This window comes from Mangifera indica, chromosome 10 (genome assembly GCF_011075055.1).
Source record: "Mangifera indica cultivar Alphonso chromosome 10, CATAS_Mindica_2.1, whole genome shotgun sequence".
NCBI classification, from domain to species: domain Eukaryota; kingdom Viridiplantae; phylum Streptophyta; class Magnoliopsida; order Sapindales; family Anacardiaceae; genus Mangifera; species Mangifera indica.
The window spans coordinates 437582-463113 of NC_058146.1; the positions used below are offsets into that span (position 1 = coordinate 437582).

Below are 25532 nucleotides of genomic sequence, written 5' to 3' on the forward strand. Positions count from 1 at the left end.
AGTGGGAGAAAAATGAAACAATCACATCACTCAATCATATACTGTCACTACAATTTGTATAAATATACTAATGAAATTTGTTTGTATACATAGTTTTATTCTGTATTTTAGGGGCTTGTGGTGGAAGGAGGTGGGAAGAGGAAGGGAAAGGGAATATATTTTTTGGGGGGAGGAGGAGATGGAGAGGAGAATAATGGCGGCCAACTGGTACCGTCAAGAGGTGGAAATGGAGGAAGTGGTGGCAACGATGGAAGAGGAGGCAAAGGTGTCAAAAACAGTAGACTTCGAGCTGCCAGTCCACCATCCATGGATGCAAATGTCAAAGCAACAAAGAGAAACAAGATGAAGAATTTACTGGAGGACATTCTTATCAGGTATCCAAGGAAGCAATTAACTTCTTTTGGGTTTTGAGTGGTAAAAACAGAGCTATGTTATGGTTTTTTATAGCTAAAAACTGGCAAGCTGGATCAATATTAAAGTATTTTTTAGGTTGACACTCATGTTAAAGGCTGAGTTTGTTGTTAGTTGAAAGTCTCTATCACATATCTTTCTTAAGAAAATTATGATCAAGTTTAGTATTTTTTAATTTCTTGTTAGTTGAACGATTCAGGCTGCTGATCATTTCGTTTATTATATAATTTTCGACCAGGTGTGAAGAATATAAGCTGAGGCCTATTGTCTTTACTTGTATGTCATCAGCTATTAACAAAGCTACTCCTTTTGATGTGAAGTGAACTAATGGATAGTTATTCGTTGTGTGTTGTTGACTAAGCTATCCGTCTGTTGTGGATCTGATTTGAGTTGAGGAACGCGTAGACTAACTCGATCTTAAATTAATACTCAATTCAAATACTAACATATTTAAGTTGATATATAATATCATTAGAAAGTTATCAATGGATTAATAATATTATCAAATATGTAAATAGTATTTTCAATATGATAAACAATATTATCGAGAGGACAAATGAGTGACTTAATTTACATAAACGAAAACAATAGTAACACAAAAACAATAGAAACGAAAACAATAAATCATCACAAACGAAGACGAAAACAATATTATTGACGTTGCTAATTTTAATTCGAATGATTGAATTAAAATTCTAACTCAAAATTACATTTTTCAAACTGAACTAGTTAGATTAGATCTACCCTTAATTACTACTTGATGTTGATAATACTGTTATACTTAAGTGACTTAATTTACATAAAAATTATTAAACAAATAACAAATACTTTTATGAAAGTACTATTATTTTCCTTTAACATAAATTATAAAAGCTAATCCAAAAACAAATAAATAACTATAACCAAAAAAAAAAAAAAATCAACTGTATTTTATAGTGGTTTGACAGCATAATGTTAGTGATGATTAATTTATCAATCATACCTTCTTTACCATCCTCTTGAAAATGTCAATTTAAAATCATCATGCAATTGTATAATGGGAGGGAACTCAAAAAAATAATAAATCATTAAAAATAATAAATCTCTATTATCATTTCAACAAAATAGAGATAAAAATAAAGATGGATAGAGTTTTGTCCTTTGTGTGATTTATTTGGTTTTGCAGTTCATCTGAAATATATTAATAAACTTTAGTATGGAATCACAGTCACACTTACCTAGGAAGGAAATATTAAATTTCTATGAAATATTTATGGCAATAATAGGAATACACATATCTTTATATAATTATTTTTGTCTTTTTTAAGGATCCCCAATTACTATCTTTCTTTAATCTACCTTAATATATTTATACAATTCTAATAATAGAAACTCACCATTTTCAAAAAAAACATAGCATAAATACAAGAAAAGTGCCTACAATAAACTTTCATATTGTTTGAATATCTACTCTTCAATTCCATATTATCATATCCAAAATAGAGATAAACATGAAGACCCATGAAGCTTTATCAATTGTGATGGTTTGTTTGGTTTTAGGGTTTTTTGTCAGACCAACCTTTGCAAAGTTCTCTGATTGTTATAACAAGTGCTACGATAATTGTGTTCGAAAATCTAAACCTGTTGAGTTTTGCATAATTAAGTGTTTAGCAAAATGTACAACTCCATCAGAGATTAGCGATTGTGCGAAAACTAAATGTATCAATATTAGTATCAATGATGATTCAGGTAATCATATATATCTTCTCATCTTTAATAGTTTAAAACTTTAATTTTTAAATGTTAATAATTTATATTATACGAAAGAATGCTCATTTATTCGGATATTGAATTCATAATATTCTTGTATTTATTGATCAGCTTCGGACAAAATGGAAGCTTGCCTGAAGACATGCACTCAAACTGACAAGAACTGATCGATCACCTCACCAAGAGCAGTTGTTGATTATGGTTACTAAATGATAATTGTTTTGTTATATTACGAATAATATTATAAATAAAATCTTTATCTTTATTTATGAATCAACTTTCTTTTGTCTCGTCGAATATTTGTTATAATTACAGAATCAACTATCATAATTCATGGGCATAACTTATATACTAGGTGTAATTGCTTATGTACTTGTATTTATAATCAGACTGAATAAAATAAAATATCGTTTCATATTTATATTTCTTACTCTTTTTTGTCCTACGCATTTTGGCTAATAAGCACGTATCCCTTGCGCAATGAATATGCAAAAAATACAAGAGATAGAAATAAATTAGGCCAAAGGACTTATTATACCCCCCTCCCCCCAAAGTATGTTGATTTCTCAAATTTTTCTTCGTTAACTTTGAAAATCTCATTTACTTACCTATAGACGGTTAAAATTACTTGAGACTGTTAGTTTTATCATTTTCCTCCCTAAACCCTAAAAACTAACAATTTTCCCTCAAAGCATGTCACGATGATGACATCTCACAGTGTTGGAAGGAGCACTGTCTAAAAGAGGACATGCCGAAGAGAAAGAGACAGTGTCTGAAGATCATCGGTCGTCGTTGAAAAATTAGATCTAAAAGTTTGAAAATCCTAGAGAGAAAATATAGTTTTTGAAAACTTAGGTTGAGAGAAAATTGTTAATTTTTAAGGTTTATGGGGAAAAAATGAAATGAAATTTAAGTTTATTTTTAATATTAAATATAAAATAACAAATTTACTTCTAAAACTAATAAATTTAAAAGGCTATGAGTGAGTAAATGAGATTTTTAAAGTTAACAAAAAAAAAACTTAAAAAAACAACATACTTTGAGTGAGAATAAGTGCTTTGGCCAATAAATTATCATACTTAGTTTACTAATACATTAAACTATTTAACGTATTTAGTGCACCTTTCCGTATACTTTTCGTAATTTGTCTAAGTTAATTATCTAAACTCTCATAAAAAATTTCTGTTTAAAATAGAATATATTATCTCATCAGTTTTACCTAGGATGACTTTTATTGATCACCTAAGAGATTTCCATAATGGACCCATATGAAAATGTTTAATAATATTTCCTAATGTAATATTACTTGTTAAGTAAAATTAAAGTTAATAAATCCCAAATCAATTTTACTGGGGATGTTTAGGACTTGTGTTAATTTGCTTTTACGTTGATTTGATAATTGGCATCAAGATGAGTGGCAGTCATAATTATGGAAATTGTGTACTTTAATTAGATAAAAGAGTCTCCATACTTATTTTATAATATTAATAAAATTATGTATATTATCAATAAATATTAATTTACATATTAATGGTGATATTTTATTATATAATTAAATAATTTTATATTAAAAATAAAATAATATTCAATCATATAATAATATATATTTTTTAATATATAAATTAATACGGATTATTAACATTCATAGTTTTAAACAATGATTCAAAATATAAAAACTAAAACAATAAAAAAATTAAAAAAAGAAATATCAAATCATATCAAATCATTCACTTTTGTTTTATACCTACTCTTAAGAGAAATATTATATAGAGTAATAATAAGTATTAATTTAGATAATAATAATTATGTATTATTACATGATTAGATATTACTTTATTTTTAATTTAAAATAATTTAATTATATAATAACATATAATTATTAATACTCAAATTAATACTTATTATAATAGAAAATAATATAAAAGTACAATTGTGCTAATCACCACTTATCTAAGGACAAAATTAAAAAAAAAAAAACAAATGCAAAGCATCCCGCTCGAACATGACACATGACAAAGGCTTTTTGAATCGGCATGCTATCACTTATAGCACCGAACTACTATGAGAAACTATAAAGTAACACCATATGTATAAACAAATTTTACTAACAAAAAAAAAAGTAAACAATGATATCATCCAATCATGTACTAACATTTTATTTTGTATAAATATTTTAGTAAAATTTGGTTGAAGATATAGTTTTATTCGGTATCATAAGGGTTTGTAACGGAAGGAGGTGGAAAGTGAAATGTGAAGGGGAAACTGTTACTGGTAAGAGGTGGAAAGTTGAACTTGGGAAAGGGAGACAGTGGTGGCAACGATGGAAGTGGTGGCAACGATGGAAGTGGAGGCAAAGGTGTAATTAACAGTAGACTTCGAGTTGTCTATACAACATCCATGGATGCATATGTCAAAGCAACAAAGAGAAACAACATGAAGAATTTACTGGAGGACATTTATTGTTGGGTATCGAAGGAGACAGTTGACTTCTTATGGGTTTTGAGTGGTAAAAACATAGCCATATTAGGGTTTTTTATAGCTGAAAACTAGGATGGTGGATCAATATTAAAGTATTTTTTAGGAAGACAATAATGTTAGAGGATGAGTTTGTTGTTAGTTGCAAGTCTCAGCACATAACCTTCTTAAGAAAACTATGATCAGTTTTAGAATTTTTAATTTCTTGTTGGTTGAAAGGTTCAGATTGTTGGCTTAGGAGGGTATATATATATTGAAAACTTCATTTTGTTTAATATTTTAGTTTTGACTATGTGTGAAGAATATAAATAATTATATAAAAAATATTAATTAGTCTTACAAGAAAAATATTAATTTTACCCACGTGAAAAATATTGACTAACTTTATTATGAGACCACACTTACCTAGGAAAAATTAAATTGCTATTAAATATATATGACAATAACAGGAATATACATATTATATTATGACCTTTATTTAATTTTTTTTATTTTTAAGGATCCCCAATTAACTTTCTTTCTTTAATATACCTTAATACGTTAATATATTTCTAACAATGGAAACGTAACATTATTACAAATGTACCATAAATACATGAAAAGTGCTACAATAAATATTCATATTGTTTGAATATCTATTCTTCAATTCCCTATTATCATATCAACAGAAAAAAAAAATGAAGAGGGGTATAGCATTATCCCTTGTAATGGTTTGTTTGGTTTTAGGGCTTTTGATTGAACCAAACTTTGCACAGTTCTCACAAAAATGTTATGAGAAGTGTTTTCATGATTGTGCTTCGGAACCCAAACTCATTAGATTTTGTGTAATTCAATGTACATTAGAGTGTGCAAAACAGAGCAAGGTTGACATCAGCACCGAATATAATCTTGGTAATTTAACGATTTAAAGTTTTGATTTTTTGATACTAATAATTTACTTTGTACAAAAGAATTATTATCTATTTATATATTGAATTCATAATTTTCTTGTGTTTATTGATTAGCTTCAGACAAAGTGGAAGCTTGCTTGAAGGCATGCTCACAGAGTGACAAGAACTGATCAATCACCTTACTAAGAGCAAATACTGATTATTGTTGTTAAATAATAATTGCTTTGTTAAATTTACAAATAATGGCATGAGTAAAATCTTTATCTTTATCTATTGGTATCAACTTTTCTTTTCAGTCTCTTCAAATACTTATTATAATTATAAAATTGATTAGTTAGGAGTAGTATTTCAAGGAATAATTAGACATAAAGATAAACTATTAGATTATTTTAATATATGGTGACCTGTCAACTCTTAACACTCTTAGGGGTCGTTTGGTTGAGGGTTTTTAAGATTACCTTGATAATCTATCTTATATTTCCTTGTTTGGTTTGTCAGTAATAAAATATTACAGTAATCTTCTATTACCAATACTGACGTGACAGGTAATATATGTGGTAATCTGATTACTATTTTCACCTTAAATATTTAAAGATTACTGAGATAATCTTAAGTTTATTATAATTATATTATAATTTATTAATTTTTTGAGATAAAAATAAATTTATTTTTAATTAATATGATAAATAATATTAAAAATATTTAAAAATAATTATATTTAAGAGCATTTAAGTAAAATAATTTACTAGTAATCTTTTATTACTTTTAACCAAATACAATAATTATTTATACCTATCAAATTTTATCAAATATAGTAATCATTTATACCTAATAATCTTCTAAGTAATATATCTTCGAGGTAATCTTTCTATTTTGATAATAAAATATTATCCAAACTAAACACCCCCTTAGTATTTATCTATTAATATACGTCAACAAACACCCTTTAATACTCACCAACTAATACACGTAAACTCTTGTATTAAAAGATAAGACTCTACGATCATAAACATAAATATGATAACTATAAACATAAATTCCTAAAGAATACTCTAAACCATATTAAAAATATTTTATCTTTGCAATCACATCCATCATCATACATAATTATTCCACTAATTTCAACCATCATTATTATATTTTTGCATTTTAGCCTAACCTTGCTCATTCTCATTGGCACAGGTAAATCCATATCAACATTGTTCAAAAAGTGTCATCACACATGCCTCAAGATAAGATTTTCAACTACACTGATGAAAAAAATAAACTACAACATTGTTGCCTTTGAATTTGAATACTCACAATATTTTTTTATTTTCTAAACCCATGTGTATCGTCTATTATAACTCATTCATGGTAATTTTTAAAATATGTTTGAATTGAATCCATGTCAATTAATATTTAGGAATTTTATCTTGATAATATAGTTATCAACACCAAGGTAGCCTTTTAACAAGGATATTAAAAAATTTGATAACCTTTAGGTACGTTTTAGGGGTATTTATGTTTTTTGATCATATTTTGAGATATTTTCAATTTTAAATATTTATGTTCATATGTATGTGCGTTTATATATATATATATATATATATATATATATATATATATATATATATATATATATATATATATTAATTACAAATGGATAAAGCTATATATATGTATATATATATAAAGAGAGAAAAAACAAAAGCAGAAAACTTTATGTCTTTTTCCATCATCTTCTCTTGTCCCTTCTAGAAGCTTAGCTTCTTCATGCTGTTTTCTTTTTTTTTTTTTTTTGAAGAAAAAGGGAGGAATTAAAATGGTTTTGGAAGACAAAGTAAGAAAAAAAAAGAAGCACTTTTGAAGTCTTGGTGATTTTGGTGATAAAAGAAGCAAAACAAAGAAGAGAGAGTCAATTTGTAAAGATTGATTTGAAACAAAGTAAAAAGTATTATTCTTGGTATATTTCATTTTTTATGTTTTTGGTTTCATGGTTTTATGTTATAAATGATTATTTTGAAGTTGAGAAATGTTGTTTTGTCATTTGAGGTGTCTATGTGTGTGATTTTGTTCATGATAGAGAGTTGGATAATATTTATAGTTTTACTATTGATTTCATCCTATATTTTGACTGTCTTATTTGATGAATCATAAGTGTTATTATAGCTTGTTGGAAAGTTTTTTGAATCATCTTTTCAATAATATATAACTTGTATGAATTAGGGACCGTTGGACTATTAAATTGCATAAACAAAAAGACTGTCTTAACAAATAAATAGTGAATATAGTTTTTTACCACTACCTTCATCCCACATTTTGATTATCTTATCTGATAAACCATAAGTGTTATTATAGTTTGTTAGAAAGCTCTTTAAATCTTTTTTTCAATGATATATAACATGTATGAATTAGAGACCGTTTGGATTATTAAATTGCATGAACAAAAGGATTGTCTCACCACATAAACAGTAAATATAGTTTTTTTGTCACTGATTTCATCCCATATTTTGACTGTCTTATCTGATGAATCATGAGTGTTGTTATAGATTGTTGGAAAGTTCTTTGAATCTTATTTTCAATGATATATAGTTTATATGAATTAAAGACTGTTGGACTATTAAATTACATAAAAAGAAAGATTGTCTTATCAAATGAATAGTCTAATAAACAGTAATTTACCGTTTTTGGAAAGAAAGAAAAAGAGGAGAAAAAGAAAAGAAAGAAAAGAAAGGAATGAAAAGAAAGAAAGGAGAGAAAAAGAAAAAGAAAAAAAAAAGTAAGAAAAAGAATTTGAGGCTTAAGATTTAGGGGTTGTCTTAAGAGTGTGGTCTGATGGATTATAGATAGTTTTAGATGGAGGCAAAATTAGTAAGAGATAAAACATGCATGCATGCTACGAATTATAAGGGGACACTTTACATTATACCGTCCACAGTAAGACACATTCGTAGTAGGACATAACCCATAGTAAGGTCTGCTTATAGTAAAACATGATCGTAGCAGAGTACAATTCAGATTCAAAAATAATGTAGTGAAAGGAAGGAAAAAAACTCGAGCTTAGAAAAGTACCAAATCCCTGTAGTTAACTTCTAAAAAGTATCAAATGAACACTAGATGGGACAAAGTATGATCCAAATAGTAAAAGATGAACTAGATTATCCCTTCGATTTCTTGAAGAGGCTATGATGTGAGATTGAGTCCTAGGGGTGATTTAGAACACAAAAGGAGATGGTTTACTTAATTCTTTCCCTTTACTAAGTGGTCTTATCATTCACTTCTTTTTCTTTAATGATTATAGGTACAAATGTTCGAGATAGTTGTGAGGCAAGGTTAAGTCAGCAAAGATAGATCAGAGCTGGAGCAAGTTATCTTCGGTTTATGTTACATACGTACAGTCATATGTTATTGTTGACTTTTGACCTTCTTCAGATGGTTGTATAGTTGTATATGGTTATTCCATTTTTTAGATATTTTTCAGATGGGTTTTCTTATGTGATATATACATCTTTTGTTCACTTCCAGATTTTTAATTTTCTTAGAATAATTTCTAAACACTTTTAGTAATGAGCTCATTTAAAAATATTTTTTACTTTTAAAAATAGACGCTTCGAATATTAATTCGTAACATTTTTCTTTTGAAGGATAGTACTTGTGGAGAGGGACGTTACAAAAGTTGAACTTGGGAAAGGGAGACAGTGGTGGCAACGATGGAAGTGGAGGCAAAGGTGTCATTAGCAGTAGACTTTGAGCTGCCTGTCCACCATCCATGGATGCAAATGTCAAAGCAACAAAGAGAAACAACATGAAGAATTTATTGGAGGACATTCTTGTCAGGTATTGAAGGAAACAGTTGACTTCTTATGGGTTTTGAGTGGTAAAAACAGAGCCATATTAAGGTTTTTTATAGCTGAAAACTGGGATTGTGGATCAATATTAAAGTATTTTTAGAAAGACAATAATGTTAGAGGATGAGTTTGTTGTTAGTTGCAAGTCTCAGCACATACATTTTTTAGGAAAACTATGATCAGTTTTAGTATTTTTAATTTCTTGTTAGTTGAAAGATTCGGATTGTTGGCTTAGGAGGCCATATATATATTGAAAACTTCATTTTGTTTAATATTTTAGTTTTGACGATGTATGAAGAATATAAATATTTATATAAAAAATATTAATTAGTCTCATAAGTAAAATATCAATTTTACCCATGTGAAAAATATTGATTTTTATTTTGAGACCACACATGCCTAGGAAATATTAAATTTCTATTAAATATATATGACAATATCATGAATATACATATTATATTATAATCTTTATTTATTTATTTTTTCTTTTTAAGGATCCCCAATTAATCTTCTTTCTTTAATATACCTTAATACATTAATATATTTCTAACAATGGAAACGTACCATTATTACAAACATACCATAAATGCATGAAAAGTGCTACAATAAATATTCATATTGTTTGAATATCTACTCTTCAACTCCCTATTACCATATCAACAAAATACAAAAAAAAAAAAATGAAGATGGATAGAGCATTATCTCTTGTAATGGTTTGTTTGGTTTTAGGGCTTTTGGTCAAACCAACCTTCACAAAGTTCTCAGAGTGTTATGACAACTGCTATCATGATTGTACTTCGCAATCAAGACCTGTTGAATTTTGTGTAATTCAGTGTTTAGCAAAATGTGGAGGACAAAGCGAGGTCGACAGTTGTGCAAAAACTAAATGTGTTAATATCAGCACCAAAGATAATCTTGGTAATTTAACGGTTTAAAGTTTTGAATTTTAGATTCTAATAATTTACTTTGTACAAAAGAATTATTATCTATTTATATATTGAATTCATAATTTTCTTGTGTCTATTGATCAGCTTCGAACAACGTGGAAGCTTGCTTGAAGGCATGCTCACAGAGTGACAAGAACTGATCGATCGCTTTACTAAGAGCAAATCCTGATTATTGTTGTTAAATAATAATTGCTTTGTTAAATTACAAATAATGTCATGAGTAAAATTTTTATCTTTATCTATCGGTATCAACTTTTCTTTTAAGTCTCGTCAAATACTTGTTATAATTATAAAATCGAATAGTTAGGAATAGTATTTCAAGGAATAATTAGACATACAGATAAACTATTAGATTACTTTAATATGTGGTGATCTGTCTATAGTTAACACCCCTTAATATTTATCTATTAATATACGTCAACAAACACCCTTTAGTACTCACAAACTAATACATATAAACTCTTGTATTATTAAAAAACGACTCTACAATCGTAGACATAATCATGATAACGATAAACGTAAATTCTTAAAGAATAACTTAAACCATATTAAAAATATTTCATCTTTGCTGTCACATCCATCATCATACATAATTAACAATAATTATTCCACTAATTTCAACCATCATTATTATATTTTTGCATTTAGCCTAACCTTGCTCATTCTCATTTGTACACGTAAATCCGTATCAATATTGTTTAAAAAGTCTCATTACATATGCCTTAAGGTAAGATTTTCAACTACATTGATAAAAAAAATAAACTGCAACATTGCTGCCTTTGAATTTGAATGCTCACAATATTTCTTCATTTTCTAAACCCATGTATATAGTCTATTATAACTCATTCATGGTAATTTTCAAAATATGTTTGAATTGAATCCGTGTCAATTAATATTTAGGAATTTTACCTAGATAATATAGTTATCAACACCAAGGTAATCTTTTAAGGAAGATATTCGGAAATTTGATGACCGTGTAATAATAAATACTAATGAATATAAATGAGTTTAAAATTATTCAATTATATAATAATAATAATATAAATCACTCTTTTATTTTGAATACAAACAACAAATAAGATTCATAAAAGATCGAAACTGATACATCGCACAACAAACTTATTAACCAGTCGAAATTAAAAAAAATAATGAGCCTGTCATACATTAGAGCAACAGATGAAAGTTGAAGGCCTCTCAGATTTCAAGGTGCTGCAGAAGTGGTTGCAGGAGGTGGAGAGAGGAATGACAAGTTTGGTAATGTGGCTGAAGAAGCTGCTGGTGGAGAGTTTGGGAACAATGGAGGGAAAGAGAAACCTGGGAATGGTGGGCAAGGCAGCGGGGGCAACGATGGAAGCAGTGGGGGCAAAGGAGGAAAAAACATAAGCTTACGATGAGCTGCAAGTACACCAACCTCCATTGATGAAAAGGTTAAAGCAACAATAAGAGATAAGATGAAGAAACTCCTTCTGGAAGCCATTAATGGTGAAAAACAGATGGATTTTTCAGGTTGAGATGTGAAATCCATTTCTGGGTTCTGGTTTTTATAGCAAAAAAATAATTGGGTTGGTGATGGCCGCCATGAATATTAAATAATATATTAGAAAGCTTGCATTATAGAAAATCTGAAATGTAGTTATGTTCAGTTAAACGAGTTTAATATGCATAAACACGAATTAAGAGATTCACATGGAAGGATTATTAGTTTATTAAGAATACACAACTGTATTTCATTTATAATGCTAATCAAAATTTTCTTATTTTTTACGTTTTAAAGCCATAATTATCGAGTTTTGCACTGCTGTTATTACTTCATCTTTTCAGAATATGTAGCTTTTTGCCTTAAGTTCATCAGTGTCTCTTCAACTTTGTAGTTGTAATTGTCAAGCATTTTCTATGACAGGCAGCAGACACAGCTAGAGCCGGATACAAATCGAATTGAATCCAAACACTCTTTAGCTGGAATAAAAAATAGTTCAGTTTGAATAAAAATTGTTTAGTTTAAGTTTGACTTAAAAATATAATTCAAATTCATAATTCATTGATAAAACAATATTATTTTATTCAATAATGCAAAACGACATTCTTTCATCAATAAATCGTGAACTCGAGCCATAAATTCGATCAAAAAATTTGAGTTGAACTAACTTAAAGTCTCTGTAGATTTAGTTTGGGTTAGTTTAGAAAATGAATTAACTTTTCTAACTCAAACTCAGTTTAAATTCAAATTAAACAAACTTAAGTCAAACCGAACCGATTCAAGTTGGCTTTAGAGACCAAGCTATTTTGATTCGAGTCCAACCCTACACACGAGTCCTGGTATTCGACTTGTAACTAGTTTGGGCTTAACCCATTAAAAGAGATAGAGTTTATCTTTGGAACAAGAATTTTAATTTATAAACACATAACTATCTTGTATGAGTGATTGTAAATCTATTCTTTGTAACAAGAGAAACAGAAAGATATTGAAATAATGTTAACTCTGTTAAAGTTAGTCATATTTTTGGATGATCAAAGATAAATCGTATGTAGTTTTTCTTTATCATACATAGTTTCTCTTTCTTGTATGATTATTTGTTTGATTAATTTCACAAATTTTTAGTTCATTCTGAATAACTACGTATCCATTGATTTTCATATGTTTTAACCATTAATTAGCTCCTATATAATGAAAGCTGTCATTATTAATCATGATAACCAACTAGTCTAATTGTTCAATAACATGCCTTTTTATAAACTTTCATATTGAAAACCCCATTGATGAAGTTTCATACAATAAATAACATTATGTAATTGAAATAGTGTTGAACATGAAAAGGTAGCATTGCTTTCTTGACCTGGATTTGCAGCCTTAATTAGGATACAAGATGTATATTGAAACTTTCATTTATTTACATACTTTTATAAGATTGTGAAAAATAACTTTACAAAATGTTATGGATGAGTTCAAGTTAAGTTAACTCAGTTTGAATTTATTGTTTGGTTCGAACAAATAGAATTTAAGTATAAGCCCTAATTTGATGATTGAGTGTGAGTTAAATTAGTTTTTCTTTTTTAACAATATTGTTTATTTTTTTTTATATGATACTATTTATGACATCATTAATAATATTTATTTTATCGAGTAACTTCTTAATGACACCACAGTCCAAATCAAACAAATTTACTCTTGAACTCAACCCGATCTTGGACTCAATTGGGATAAAATCTATTGGGTTGGGCTACATGTAGCAATTAGACAAACCCATTATTATCTCACGAAATATATAAAAACTAAGTAAAAAATAAAGTTTTTTACTTTTTAATAACATAATATTGAATAGCTCGAGGTAAATTGAAAACATCACAGTCCCCCTACAGTGCGTTAAAATATGTGTATAAAAATGTTTGTTTCACCCATTTCATTTCATCTTTCACCCATTTGTTGATTTTTTTTAATAGAACTTAACTGAGAAATTAATTATATTGAATGACTCCATTTGGATGCAAGCGCTCACCAAATTTCACTTTTTCATTGTTAACAAAAATACCCTTCGTTTTGAATACATAACTTTTCTCAATATTTATTTTCCTTATATATAGTTAATCTTCATTCTTCTCTATTTTCACCATATTTTAAGTTTTTCATTGGATTTTTTAATCTTTGTCATGGTTTTTTCATTTAAAATGATATTTTTTAACTACTAATTTGTTGTTTTGTACAAGATGAAGCGTTGTATTGACTATTGAGAAAAATAGGTTCGAGGGGGAGAGAGAGAGAGAGCATACTTAAAGGATGAGAAATAAACTTTTCAAACTTATAGGGCGGGAAATTTTTTCACAAAAATTAGGGTGGGACTTATTCGGCCTAATGAAAATGTCCTTTTCTTCTCTGTCCTTTTTCGTCCAAAAAAATATACAGCATTTCCTGCTATGGCTCCTTTCTCTCACTAAAAAAATCAAAAGGTTCTAGAGAGATGCCGAACATGTCGAGTGGCTGTAACAGAGAAGAAGCTCAGCGCTGGCTCATCACAGCAGAGAAAGTTCTATCGGCACGTGACTTCCACGGAGCCCGTACTTTCGCGATCCGAGCCAGGGAATCTGACCCGGGGTTCGAGGCTCCCAGCCATGTCCTCGCTGTGGCGGACACAATCATCGCCGCTGAGTCTACTATCGTCACCGTCAGTGGTAAACAGCTTCAGGACTGGTACGCGATTCTCCAACTCGATCGCTTCACTCAGTCCTCGGAACTCATCGCAACTCAGTTCCGCAAACTCGCTCTCCTACTCAGTCCCGATGGGAACAGGTTACCGTATTCAGATCTTTGCTTCAAGTTTGTGAACGATGCGTGGTCGGTGCTTTCAAACCCCTCAAGAAAGATATTGTATGACACAGAGTTGCAATTGAGTCAATTCGGAGAACGCCCTAGGCAAACACAAATGCCACCGCCACCTCCGCCTCCAGTACAACCAACGCCCAAAAAATTCCCCAGAAGCCATGATGAGGATGGAAGTTTCTCAGTTACAATGCATGAAGGAAGGGCTAATTGGTATAACGTGGCTGAGTCGACTCGTCCACCTCGAACGATGCAGTTCGAGCCTACTAGCGCACCTCGACCGATCCAAACCGAGCCGAGTCGTCCGAGTATACCAGGGTTCACTCGTCCTGTGCACCCAGAGGCCGTTCGTCCCTGTCAAGTAGAGCCTTCTCGTCCGATTCCTGTGGAGAATCCAGCTCGTTCCACCCAGGCAGAGCCAGCTCGTTCCATTCAAGCAGAGCCAGCTCGTTCCAGTCAGGCAGAGCCAGCTCGTCCCACTCAGGCAGAGCCAGCTTGTCCCACTCAGGCAGAGCCAGCTCGTCCATTTCAGGAGCCAACTCGTCCGAGTGAGACTGAATCAGAGGTACCGAGTTTCTGGACAGCGTGTCCATTCTGTTTCGTCCTTCACGAGTACGCAAAGTTTTACGAAGACTGCATTTTGAGATGCATAAACTGTAAAAGAGTGTTTCACGGGGTACCGATAGCGCCACCGCCGGTTACAGTGAATAATACGTATTTCTGTTGCTGGGGCTTTTTTCCAATTGGTTATTCTACCTACGGGAAACAAAAGGGCGGGAATCATTCTAGTTGGACACCTATTTCTCCCATGTTCACCTGTCCTATGCCAGGGAATGGGAAATCAAACCAAGTCAAAAAGACATATAAAAGAGCTTCAGTTTTGTATGACGAAGTGTTGATTTCTGATTCGGAATCCAGCCCTAGTGAGGGGTCTGATGATGATTGGGGAAATCAGAGGAGGAAAAAGGGGAAAATTGACAAAGGGAAAGGAAATGGAAACAAAAAAAGAGTGGGAAGGCCTCTGGGTGGGGCTAAGAAGGGGACACCAAATCAAAATCGGGGTGAGAGTGCAGAGGGGATTATTGGGACGTCGAGTGGTGGTGGGGCAGCAATGCTTAGAAGTAGTTGGAAGAAGCAAATGGGAAATGGGTTGGATTTGAATGTGGTATTTAGTAATGAGTTGGACGACCAGGTGGCGCGAAGGGTCAATCATGTGAATGGGGAGGAGGATAATATTGATGGTGTTGGGTTTTTCGAAGGGCTTGATGAATTTTTGAGTAGTTTGCCCATACTAAATAATGTTGTGAAAGATGATAAGGTTAAGTCAGCTTAGTAAGTAAGACTCTTCCTTCTCTTAATGCTGTTTTATAATTCTAGTTGTTGTAGTAGGTTTTGTATGCTTGTTGTAGTTTTAATTATGTAGAGGCACTAGCACTTTGGTTGCTGGTGGTGAAATCTAGTATATATTTTGGAGAAATGGGGTTTCTAATTGACGTCTTTGCATGTGCTTGGTTACTTTATTGTGGACATGTACTTGACCTAACTAATTTAGTTGTATAGGTAACTTTAAGATATTGAATTTTATGATTGTGAAATTATCAAACCTCTTTTACATGCATAACTTCGTTGGTGTGAAAGTTTGCACTAACAAGAAATACATTAAATCCTGACTAGTTCAATGGAAGAATGTGAAGAGACACTATCAAAAGAGAGTGAAGAGCCGGTTTTTACAAATAGTTCGGCCGTGGTAGTGTTATTATCAGAGTATTGAAAGCGATATTACAAGGCTATAATGCTAAAACAATAATTGAATGCTAAAAAGTGTCAATCCCATAACCCTTCCACTGTTTAGGAATTTATAGTTGTGGAGGTCAGGTTACATGTACTGTCTTATGAAGTTTAAAAATTGTTGGTTTGATTGGCATCGTTGTGATCCTGATACAGTAAGAGAGTAATTGCACTTTAATTATGATTGTTGAAATTGTGGGAAGTGTTTCTTTGACAATACAAAACTACTATTGAATGTCTGGTAGATTTCAGGAGTAATGGCGGATAGGAGCCATTATATCTTGTTTGTGGCTTCTAGAGGACATCTCATCCTGCCTGAGGCTTCTTCTTTGAGTTGCGGGCTGAAGTAGCATTTGTCCACTAGTCGTTGATTAGTCTTATGGGTGTTGCATCCTTGTATTTGACCGAGGAGGAGTTTTGGTCTCATACTGAACATGTTTGCATTTTTCAATAACTTTTCTTGATACAAATATTTATTAAGGATTTCTATTTTACTTGTGCCTGCATGAATCCATAAACATGTTTGCATCTTTTTTGATAGCTTTGCTTAATATAAACATGTAACTCATATTCTTTTTTTCTCTCTGTGTATATGCGTGTCATCCATTAACATGTTTGTATTGTTTTAATGAACTCTGTTTAATATGAATGTGTCTTTCAGATTTCTTTTTCACATGTGTGGCATCCACGACCATGTTTGTATCTTTTGAATATAAGCTGGGGGTTTCTTTTCCACTCTTTTGTGTGTGTGTGCTTTCACTCACTATCATGAGTAATTTTTCATCTAAATTTATGGAATTTTTAAAATTCCATTGAATTGTAGTATGATGAAATATTTTCAATATTAATGTCAGTGTTGTGGCAGATTATAAAATAGCAACTGTGGTTGAAGTCTTCCTGGGTAATCACATCCAGTGGTAAGTGGCAACTGGGATTTAGTGTGTCACCTGCTATATGAAACATTAGAAGTTTTCAGTTGGTTCTCAGTAGAAGTAAAAGATAATATTAATATTAAATTGTGGTTAAGGAATTGCTTTGAGCTTGTGTTTACATTTTTCTTTGTTGCGGGAACTATTATAGCTCTGATAGTGGACTTCAGCTAGATTGGTCTTTGGGGATATGAATGGAGAGTGCCTCAGAAGAGTCGCTAATAAGATTTTGAAGAGTACCGTTTCAGCCCTCGGGTTTACTGTGATACCCCTAGGCGAATCCCACATCGACAAAGCACGGGAGAGATGCTGGGTCTGTGTGTGCTCTGTGTGTGCTCTGTCTTTGGATCCCACATTGGTTAGTGGTGGGAGAATTGAATTAGTTAAATAGCCTGTGAGCTCCTTAACTGTTAAGACGCGTTTTGAGTTGCAAAGCCCAGAAACAAACCCATGATGGACTGTGTGTCCAAAGTGGACAATATCTTAACAGTGGGCCGGGTTATTGGACCTGGGGTGTTACATTTACGCTCCTTAGAGATGGATTTTGGTAATGAGAGAACACAGGCAAAGATGGGTAGTTCTTGATTTTTGAACATGTTCTGTAGATATTAGAAATCTTTGTAAGTGGCTTGAATAAGCATTTTCCTCTGTCTTAAGGTTGGAAGAACAATTATTATTTCAGGGTGTTTCCTTTCTTATGATCCTATTTATAATATGGAAGAATGATTAAATTGGAGTGAAAGAGCAGGAAGGTTGTTACGAGTACTTGGGGACTTCAGACTGGAATCAGTAGACATTGGAGTTGTTTGATTTGCAACAGGGAGATGTTTCTTTGATTTGGAAGATGGGGAATCCTTAAAATTTGAACGAATAGGCTGTTAAGGTGAATTGCTGCATCTGGCGGTTTGAAAAACTATATCCAAGGCCATGAAGTTGGTACGAGCCTGAATTCCTTGGGGAAAAAATTTTGGACAGAGAGTTTGTTTGTTTAAATGACTGTATCTGCACTGTATTGTGTGTAGGGCTAGTTTAGATTTGAGATGAGACAAGTTCATACATGGATTGACGTGTGTTTGGGTGTGAACTATTATAGCAAATTTAAGTTAGAATTCAAGTTGGCCAAAGATATATCTTCTATCACTTATTAGATAAATAATATTATCAAAAAAAAGAATTTAAATTAAATTCGAATTGAAACTTAACTACTCAAATGACAATTTAAACTAAGCTAGCTTTATATATATAAATTTTTTTGATAAAATATTAAATTATATGTAAAATAATTTTACAATGAAAACAGAAAATTGTAAATTGCATTAATAGTTAAATAATTCCATATTTTAAGAACTATAAGAAGACATAATAAGCTTTGGATTCTGATATTTAAATTAATAATAAGATATTACTATAATAGGCAATTATGGTATTTACAAAAGATGTCATAATTGGTTGTTGATAAAATTCTGTGTATTCGTTTTTAAATATATAAATAAATATATATTTCCTTCCTACTCCGACTCCCACACATGAACAGCCCACTGATTGACTGTCCTACCGGTGGCAGTATAAGTTTTCCTTTGACGTTCTAATCCATGTAGAAGTTTTTGACTTCTAAAACCAACAAAAAGTAGTTTCATTACTGGCGGGTCTTTAAGCTTGTCAGTGAGTCAATGTTGCTGAGTACACGATTCCACTTTGTTTTCTCCGCCTTTCTTGGAGACGAGTCAAGTGTTCTTTAATCATCCAACCAACTCGCACCCAACCTTTTTATGCTCTCTCTTCTCATTTCACAATGTCAAACCATTTCATCAAACACTTCTATCTCTCTCCTAAGATCTCTCCCTTCTCCCATGGCAATTCTTCCTCCAACTTCGCTTTCTGGACACCCTTTATCCTCCTCTTCAAGTCTCTCCCCACTGAAAACGCCTACGGTAAGTTTTTCTTCTTTTCGCGCGCGCGCGTGTGTGTGTGTACGGAGATGGTTTCTTTATGGGTTTTACTAATTTCTTCTTTGCAGCAGATCCTTGGCTTCAGGCTGAAATTTAGAGAAACTCAGGAGACCCGTTTCAGCTTGTTTACTTCCTTCAAGTATGCTTTTAAAATTTTACTTAACTGTTATATTCATGAAAAAAAATTGTCTTTTTATGAGCTTTAAAGCTGTAGATTTGTCTGGTATATCTTCGATTCTTTACTTTTTTTTTTTTAAATTCTTGATTCTGTTCTGTTTTGATTTTTAATGTTTATCTCTATATATGTTGTTTTTGAGTAAAATTAAAGGTTATTTTATGTTTGTGGTAGCTTCCACTTTTTATTTTTGGTTGCTTGTAATAGTTATGTTTTAGCTTTGCGATTCATTTTAAGTAGATTTCATGAACTATGTTCAAGTGCATACCACTTGTCTTTGTGGTTCATCAAATGTATATAGAGACATGTTTTGATATTTTATTCAAATTAATGAGTTTGATATTTGAATTATCTCTGCCATTTTGATGAAACTGATATTCCAACAGAAATTACGAACCTCAGTAAGTTATTGCATAACTTGAATGGTAACGTCATGTGTATGAAGTAGGAGGTCACTTTTTTTTTTTTAAGTAGCTCTTCACTTCAGAATTTTAAATCCATGGGGTCAATGTTTTCATAAATGGTGGTACTGTAATAGGTTTTGTTGCAATCTGGTATTTGCTTATGGTTTTGTGATTTTCTAATTACCATTAGTGATGTATTTATAGGAGTTGTTCATATAAGACAATGACTTCCATGCAACCTTCGGAATTGATCCTAAGAGATAAGAATATCCCCATTTTGGTTTATACTAACACTGCTATGACTATTTTTGCTTGATTTTTCTAAGGCATATTTTTTCCGGTCAGGAGCAATCCTGCTTTTGGATTGATGGCTTCAAAGGAGCCTGTGGCTGTGGGACCGACTACAAAATGTGGAAACAGCAAAATGGAGACTGAAGTGGGAGTTGAGAATGGATGTGCTACGTTCGATGAAATGAAACATCGGTTTCTCAGTTTCAAAAAGTGGAAATTCATGTAAGCAACAAACTCTGGCCTAGCTTGATTTTATCTTTAAATTTATTACTTTACCTTAACTTTTTGGAACAGGGAAAACTTAGAACATTTCCAAAATCTTGCAAATGGTCAGGCACCAAAGGTGATCAATGTTCTTTCTTTTCAATTTTGGTTGTAATTAGTCATTGCTTTTAACAGTTGTGTCATTTGGATGCTTGAAACTTTATAGATGGTATGCTGGTTTTTACGTCATGCTGAAATCTTAAAAAAACAGTTTTTTTAACTATCAATTTCTTGGGCAGTTTATGGTGATTGCTTGTGCAGACTCTAGAGTTTGCCCCTCAACCGTCCTGGGATTCCAACCAGGAGAAGCATTTATTGTCCGCAATGTTGCAAATATGGTTCCCCCATGTGAAGTATGTGATATATTCAGTTTATCTTAGACTAATCTAGTTTACAGTAATTAAAGGTTGATGCCACAATGTGAACACTTTAGAAAACAATAATGATATGAAAAAAACTGAACGATTTTGTCCTTTTAACCATTTCTAATATTTTTTCAACTCATCTGATTGCATAGAGTGGGCCTTCAGAAACAAATGCTGCATTGGAATTTGCTGTAAATTCTCTTCAAGTAAGTTTTTTGTGCCTGTACATTCAGGGGTGGGTTTCTATCTTCAGATTTCTTGCTATTTTATTGTCTAGATGGTTGGATTCTGTACTTCGGTATTGCTAAATTTAGAAACATATGGATCTCTCTGGGGTCATGACGTTTATTGATTATGTACATACCGTTCTTTTGAAAAATGATGAATGACTCTTTTTGCAGGTTGAAAACATTCTAGTCATTGGCCACAGCCGCTGTGGAGGCATTCGTGCCCTAATGAGTATGCAGGATGAAGCCAATTCAAGGTAAAAAAAATATAGAGCACCTTCTTTGTGTAAAAGTTTTTTTCTTATGAGCATCTTGTTTCATTATTAATCGAACTCGGTTCAAATACATTTCTCACTCCGCTAATCTCTCTCAGTAGCTTTATTCAAAATTGGGTTCTGGTGGGGAAGACTGCAAGGTTAAACACAAAGTCTGCTGCTCATAATCTTAGCTTTGATGATCAGTGTCGACATTGTGAGAAGGTAATCTGCTTTCTCTCAAGTTCAGAATGTCCTGAGTTTGATGATTTAGTTTTCTCCAACACAATTTTTAGCTTTGCAAAATACAGTTGTGTTCCCTCTATGGGCTTCAAAATTTATAACCGAGTTTGACAACCTTAATCTTAACAAAGTAGTATACACTGGCACCAAGAAAAGTGTTTGTATGGATCTTATAAACAACTTTATCTACATAGGGTACAACTGAACACAGTGCTCACATATAAAAGTTGGTTGGTTAAGACTAGCCTTTTTCAGCTACCGTGCTCATCACAGGCTCAAGTTTTTCTTTTCTTCAGGAATCTGTAAATTGTTCATTGTTAAACCTGCTGACTTATCCATGGATTGAAGAAAAAGTGAAGAAAGGAGCACTCTCTCTTCATGGTGGCTACTATGACTTCATTGACTGTACATTTGAGAAATGGACACTGGATTACGAAGGAAGTAGTTTAGAGGAAAGTGATAAATTTGCACTCAGAAACCAATCACTTTGGTGCTGAACTCTGTTGTATGTCCATTATTTATACGTGTCCAGATGATTGAAAGTTAATGTCATTTTCTGGAATTTGAAATAATAAGTCCCTGTTGTTTGTAATTTGAAAAAATTCTTGTCTTGTAAATGCCATGGTTCATGTGGTGTTATTCCCTTGATCATAAAGCTCAATGTCTTTATTCTTATTGAAAACTGAATCCATAGAAGTGAAAGGATTTGTAATGAGTGGGTGGAATCTCATCAATTCATTCTTTACTTGGCAGCACAACTGTTTCAAACATCTTATCTTTAACTTCAATTAGGGTTCAGACTTGAATCCATATTTGGCTCGTACATGCAAAAGCTCTAACTCAATAACTTGGTTTGAGTTCAAGGGTTCGTCGATATTATTGTACCAAAGTTATTTTTATCTAACTATTCTTTTTTGATGTAGACTTTTCTTCTCAATGTTACTGTTTACTATTAGAGCTCAAATTCGAGTTGACTGTTTTAAATTCGAATCAAACTTGAGCTAATCTTTGTATGATTTAGTTAGAAATCTGAGTTTAGGTTACGAGGGCTTTGATGCCATTTTATTGACCTGGAACACTATGCTTCCTTTCAGAACTCAACCGATAGAAAGTATGCACTCAAGCAATTGTTTGAAGAAGGAATGGTGAAAGAAAGCACAATCCAGAATGATTCGATTCGTTAAAAGAATAAAACTAGAGATATACACCAATAACTCTTAAAATAAAAACACTGGTCTTGCTCGATAGATAGAAAAGAACATAAAAATATAATGTAAATAAAATTTTATTTAGGAACAACTCGTATAGTATTACAAGCAATAATGCAAACTCCCAAAAGAGAATACTAATCCTGCCGTAAACTTAATGAAATAAGAAATAACAAGCAATAATACAAACAACAGAGAGCTTCAGATTTTCCAGTGACACAAAAAGAAGCCTTCCTGTACGCAAGACAACATACTGCGGGACAAGACATCACTGACAAAAAAACAAGGCTTCCCTATATGACAAGAAACTGCAACATCACACCAATGATAGGGACTAGGGAGTATATATAAATAGATTAAACGGATTAATTTGAAGGAGGTGGAGAAAGGAATGGCAAAGGAATAGAGGGAATGGTAGTGGGAATCGAAGGAATGCTTGGGAGAGGGGGGAGACTGAGCTTTGGAACAGAAGGAATGGTGGGCAAAGCCGTAGGAAGTGGTGGCAATGTGGTGGGGTTTGGCAAAGAAGGTTGTGTGGTTGTTGGCAGTGTTGGCAGCGTGGGCTGCGGCAGTGTAGGCACCGAAGGCAAAGGCGGCAATGCTGACGGTTTAGGCAAATTTGGCAAAGTGGGCAATGGCGGCAATTGCTGTAGACGACGAGCTGCTAGGCCAACGTCCATTGAAGAAAATATTGTCAAAGCAACAAAGAAAGCTGAGATCAAACACTTGATGCTGGAAGCCATTGTGAGATATTGCTTGGGATTAATATTCTTAAATGGCGATTGCTATTGAGGTTTGAGCTGTGGTGAAAACAAGAAGTAATGTGGGGTTTTTATAGCAAAGAGAGGTAGGGTTAAGAATCCACGAGGATGCATGCAGGGTCTCAGTCAAGTTGATGAAAAGGCCGTCAATATGGTTGAGAAAATTTTGCATGTTTTTTTCTGAGTTGGTTGTTAGTTCACCGTCTCTTAGCTACATTATAGATTTATTGGATCTAGTTCTAGTTGGGGTTAGTTCACTAGTTTAATGAACATAAGCAAACTACAATCAAAGTCAATCAATCTATAATGTTGTGGTTAGCTACAATCAAAACTTCACAAACATGGAAGTTTGATTTCAGTTCTCATAGGTTATGAGTGGGGCTGCAAACATGTCGAATTGAGTCAAATATTGTTTGGTTGGATCTTGATTTGATTATATTTATGCAAAGATGGTGCTCAAACTTGATGAGTTTGGAAGTTTCAAGCTCAAACTCTAGATGGAAACCATGACTCAATCTCATTCAAGCTCAATTCAAAAAGTTAAAATTAAACCTCCTAACTTATAATTTATCAATTAATCTTATATTTAAAGTCAAAGAATAAATTAACAAAAAGCTCCATTTTTATCATGATATAATCAGATATGTATATACTAAAAGGTAAAAAGTAAATGAACAATTAGATATTTTGATAACTTAAATTCTCGTATAATGAATCTAGACTTTAATATCTTTTATTAGTTTATATTATCTCATGATGGCAGATAACTTTTATTAACTTTTGATTTTACAGTATAATATATCAAAAAAACTATATTCTAATTTTGAGTTATTTATAATTGTGTAATATTTAATAACATAATAACACGTTATTTAGGTAGTTGTTTAGATACTTTAAAGTTGGTGCACATGACACCAGGAACAAGTAGTTTGGAAGGTAGGTGATCAATTTTACGATTTCAATTATTGGACTGAAACTTGAGATGTAATACCAAAAGTTGATCTTCCTAAACTCATGGAACAAATTAAGGGTTTACACAGTAATCCACCCAGCCGTGTGAATTTTGACTTGATTAAATAAATCTGTAATGTAGCTAGGAGACGGTGAACTAACAACCAGCTCAGAAAAAACCATGCAAAATTTTCTCAACCATAAGCATGTATTGATGGCCAGTTCATCAACTTGATTGAGACCCTGCATGCAACCCGGTGGATTTGCTAGCTATAAAAACCCCACATTACTTCTTGTTTTCACCACAGCTCAAACCTCAATAGCAATCGCCATTTAAGAATATTAATCCCAAGCAATATCTCACAATGGCTTCCAGCATCAAGTGTTTGATCTCAGCTTTCTTTGTTGCTTTGACAATATTTTCTTCCATGGACGTTGGCCTAGCAGCTCGTCGTCTACAGCAATTGCCGCCATTGCCCACTTTGCCAAATTTGCCTAAACCGTCAGCATTGCCGCCTTTGCCTTCGGTGCCTACACTGCCGCAGCCCACGCTGCCAACACTGCCAACAACCACACAACCTTCTTTGCCAAACCCCACCACATTGCCACCACTTCCTACGGCTTTGCCCACCATTCCTTCTGTTCCAAAGCTCAGTCTCCCCCCTCTCCCAAGCATTCCTTCGATTCCCACTACCATTCCCTCTATTCCTTTGCCATTCCTTTCTCCACCTCCTTCAAATTAATCCGTTTAATCTATTTATATATACTCCCTAGTCCCTATCATTGGTTTGGTGTTGCAGTTTCTTGTCATATGGGAAACCTTCTTTCTGTATTAGTGGCGAGTCTCTGAGGCTTTCAGTTTCAGTTGTTTGTTTTAGATAAGTTTTACATTTGAGGAGCTATGGCTCTTAATTTATTTACTTGTTCTTGTTCTATATTGTTAAGTTTGTGGAAGAATTAGTTATTCATTTCTTCCACCATGTTTGTTTTGCATCTGAATGGGAGTTCTGGATTGTGTTATATATATTGTTTTGTATACTTTGAGTTCATTGCTGAAAATAAATTGGTCTTCATTATATTTTTATTGCTCTGTTGGAGTATTGCTCTGC

The 25532-nt window shown here is 32.3% G+C and overlaps 2 protein-coding genes and 3 long non-coding RNA genes across 9 annotated transcripts; all 5 read left to right on the forward strand.

Annotated features, from left to right (window-relative positions):
* Window positions 1–1861: 1861 nt before the first annotated feature.
* Window positions 1862–2437, forward strand: LOC123226847. Its single transcript, XR_006504399.1, has 2 exons — window positions 1862–2139; window positions 2272–2437. It is a non-coding gene; the product is annotated as an uncharacterized LOC123226847 (long non-coding RNA).
* Window positions 2438–5274: 2837 nt separating this feature from the next.
* Window positions 5275–5798, forward strand: LOC123226870. Its single transcript, XR_006504400.1, has 2 exons — window positions 5275–5526; window positions 5640–5798. It is a non-coding gene; the product is annotated as an uncharacterized LOC123226870 (long non-coding RNA).
* A 4193-nt stretch (window positions 5799–9991) lies between these two features.
* On the forward strand, window positions 9992–10540 carry LOC123226885. Its single transcript, XR_006504407.1, has 2 exons — window positions 9992–10273; window positions 10387–10540. It is a non-coding gene; the product is annotated as an uncharacterized LOC123226885 (long non-coding RNA).
* A 3639-nt stretch (window positions 10541–14179) lies between these two features.
* On the forward strand, window positions 14180–16103 carry LOC123227474. Its single transcript, XM_044652282.1, has one exon. The coding sequence runs from the start codon at window positions 14256–14258 to the stop codon at window positions 15945–15947; it is 1692 nt and encodes a 563-aa protein (XP_044508217.1). The 5' UTR covers window positions 14180–14255; the 3' UTR covers window positions 15948–16103.
* Window positions 16104–18849: 2746 nt separating this feature from the next.
* LOC123227475 (beta carbonic anhydrase 5, chloroplastic-like) lies at window positions 18850–22258 on the forward strand. Of its 5 annotated transcripts, none has more exons than XM_044652285.1 (9): window positions 18850–19262; window positions 19349–19419; window positions 20205–20372; window positions 20445–20493; window positions 20654–20767; window positions 20932–20985; window positions 21181–21263; window positions 21383–21485; window positions 21800–22258. In XM_044652285.1, exons 1-9 carry the CDS (start codon window positions 19101–19103, stop codon window positions 21998–22000), a joined length of 1005 nt encoding a protein of 334 aa, XP_044508220.1. In that variant the 5' UTR covers window positions 18850–19100; the 3' UTR covers window positions 22001–22258. The 5 variants fall into 5 exon arrangements, with proteins under 5 accessions (XP_044508220.1, XP_044508218.1, XP_044508219.1 ...); XM_044652283.1 differs by having other exon boundaries at window positions 18855–19262; window positions 21380–21485; XM_044652284.1 differs by having other exon boundaries at window positions 18859–19262; window positions 19352–19419; window positions 21380–21485.
* Window positions 22259–25532: the final 3274 nt, after the last annotated feature.

Excerpts from the sequence above, each read along its gene's own strand:
- LOC123227474 (XM_044652282.1), top strand. The coding sequence starts at position 14,256 with ATGCCGAACATGTCGAGTGGCTGTAACAGAGAAGAAGCTCAGCGCTGG.
- LOC123227475 (XM_044652283.1), top strand. The coding sequence starts at position 19,101 with ATGCTCTCTCTTCTCATTTCACAATGTCAAACCATTTCATCAAACACT. Across the intron at positions 19,263-19,348 it reads CCCCACTGAAAACGCCTACG|CAGATCCTTGGCTTCAGGCT; the intron begins GTAAGTTTTTCT and ends TCTTCTTTGCAG. Across the intron at positions 20,373-20,444 it reads TTCAAAAAGTGGAAATTCAT|GGAAAACTTAGAACATTTCC; the intron begins GTAAGCAACAAA and ends TTTTTGGAACAG.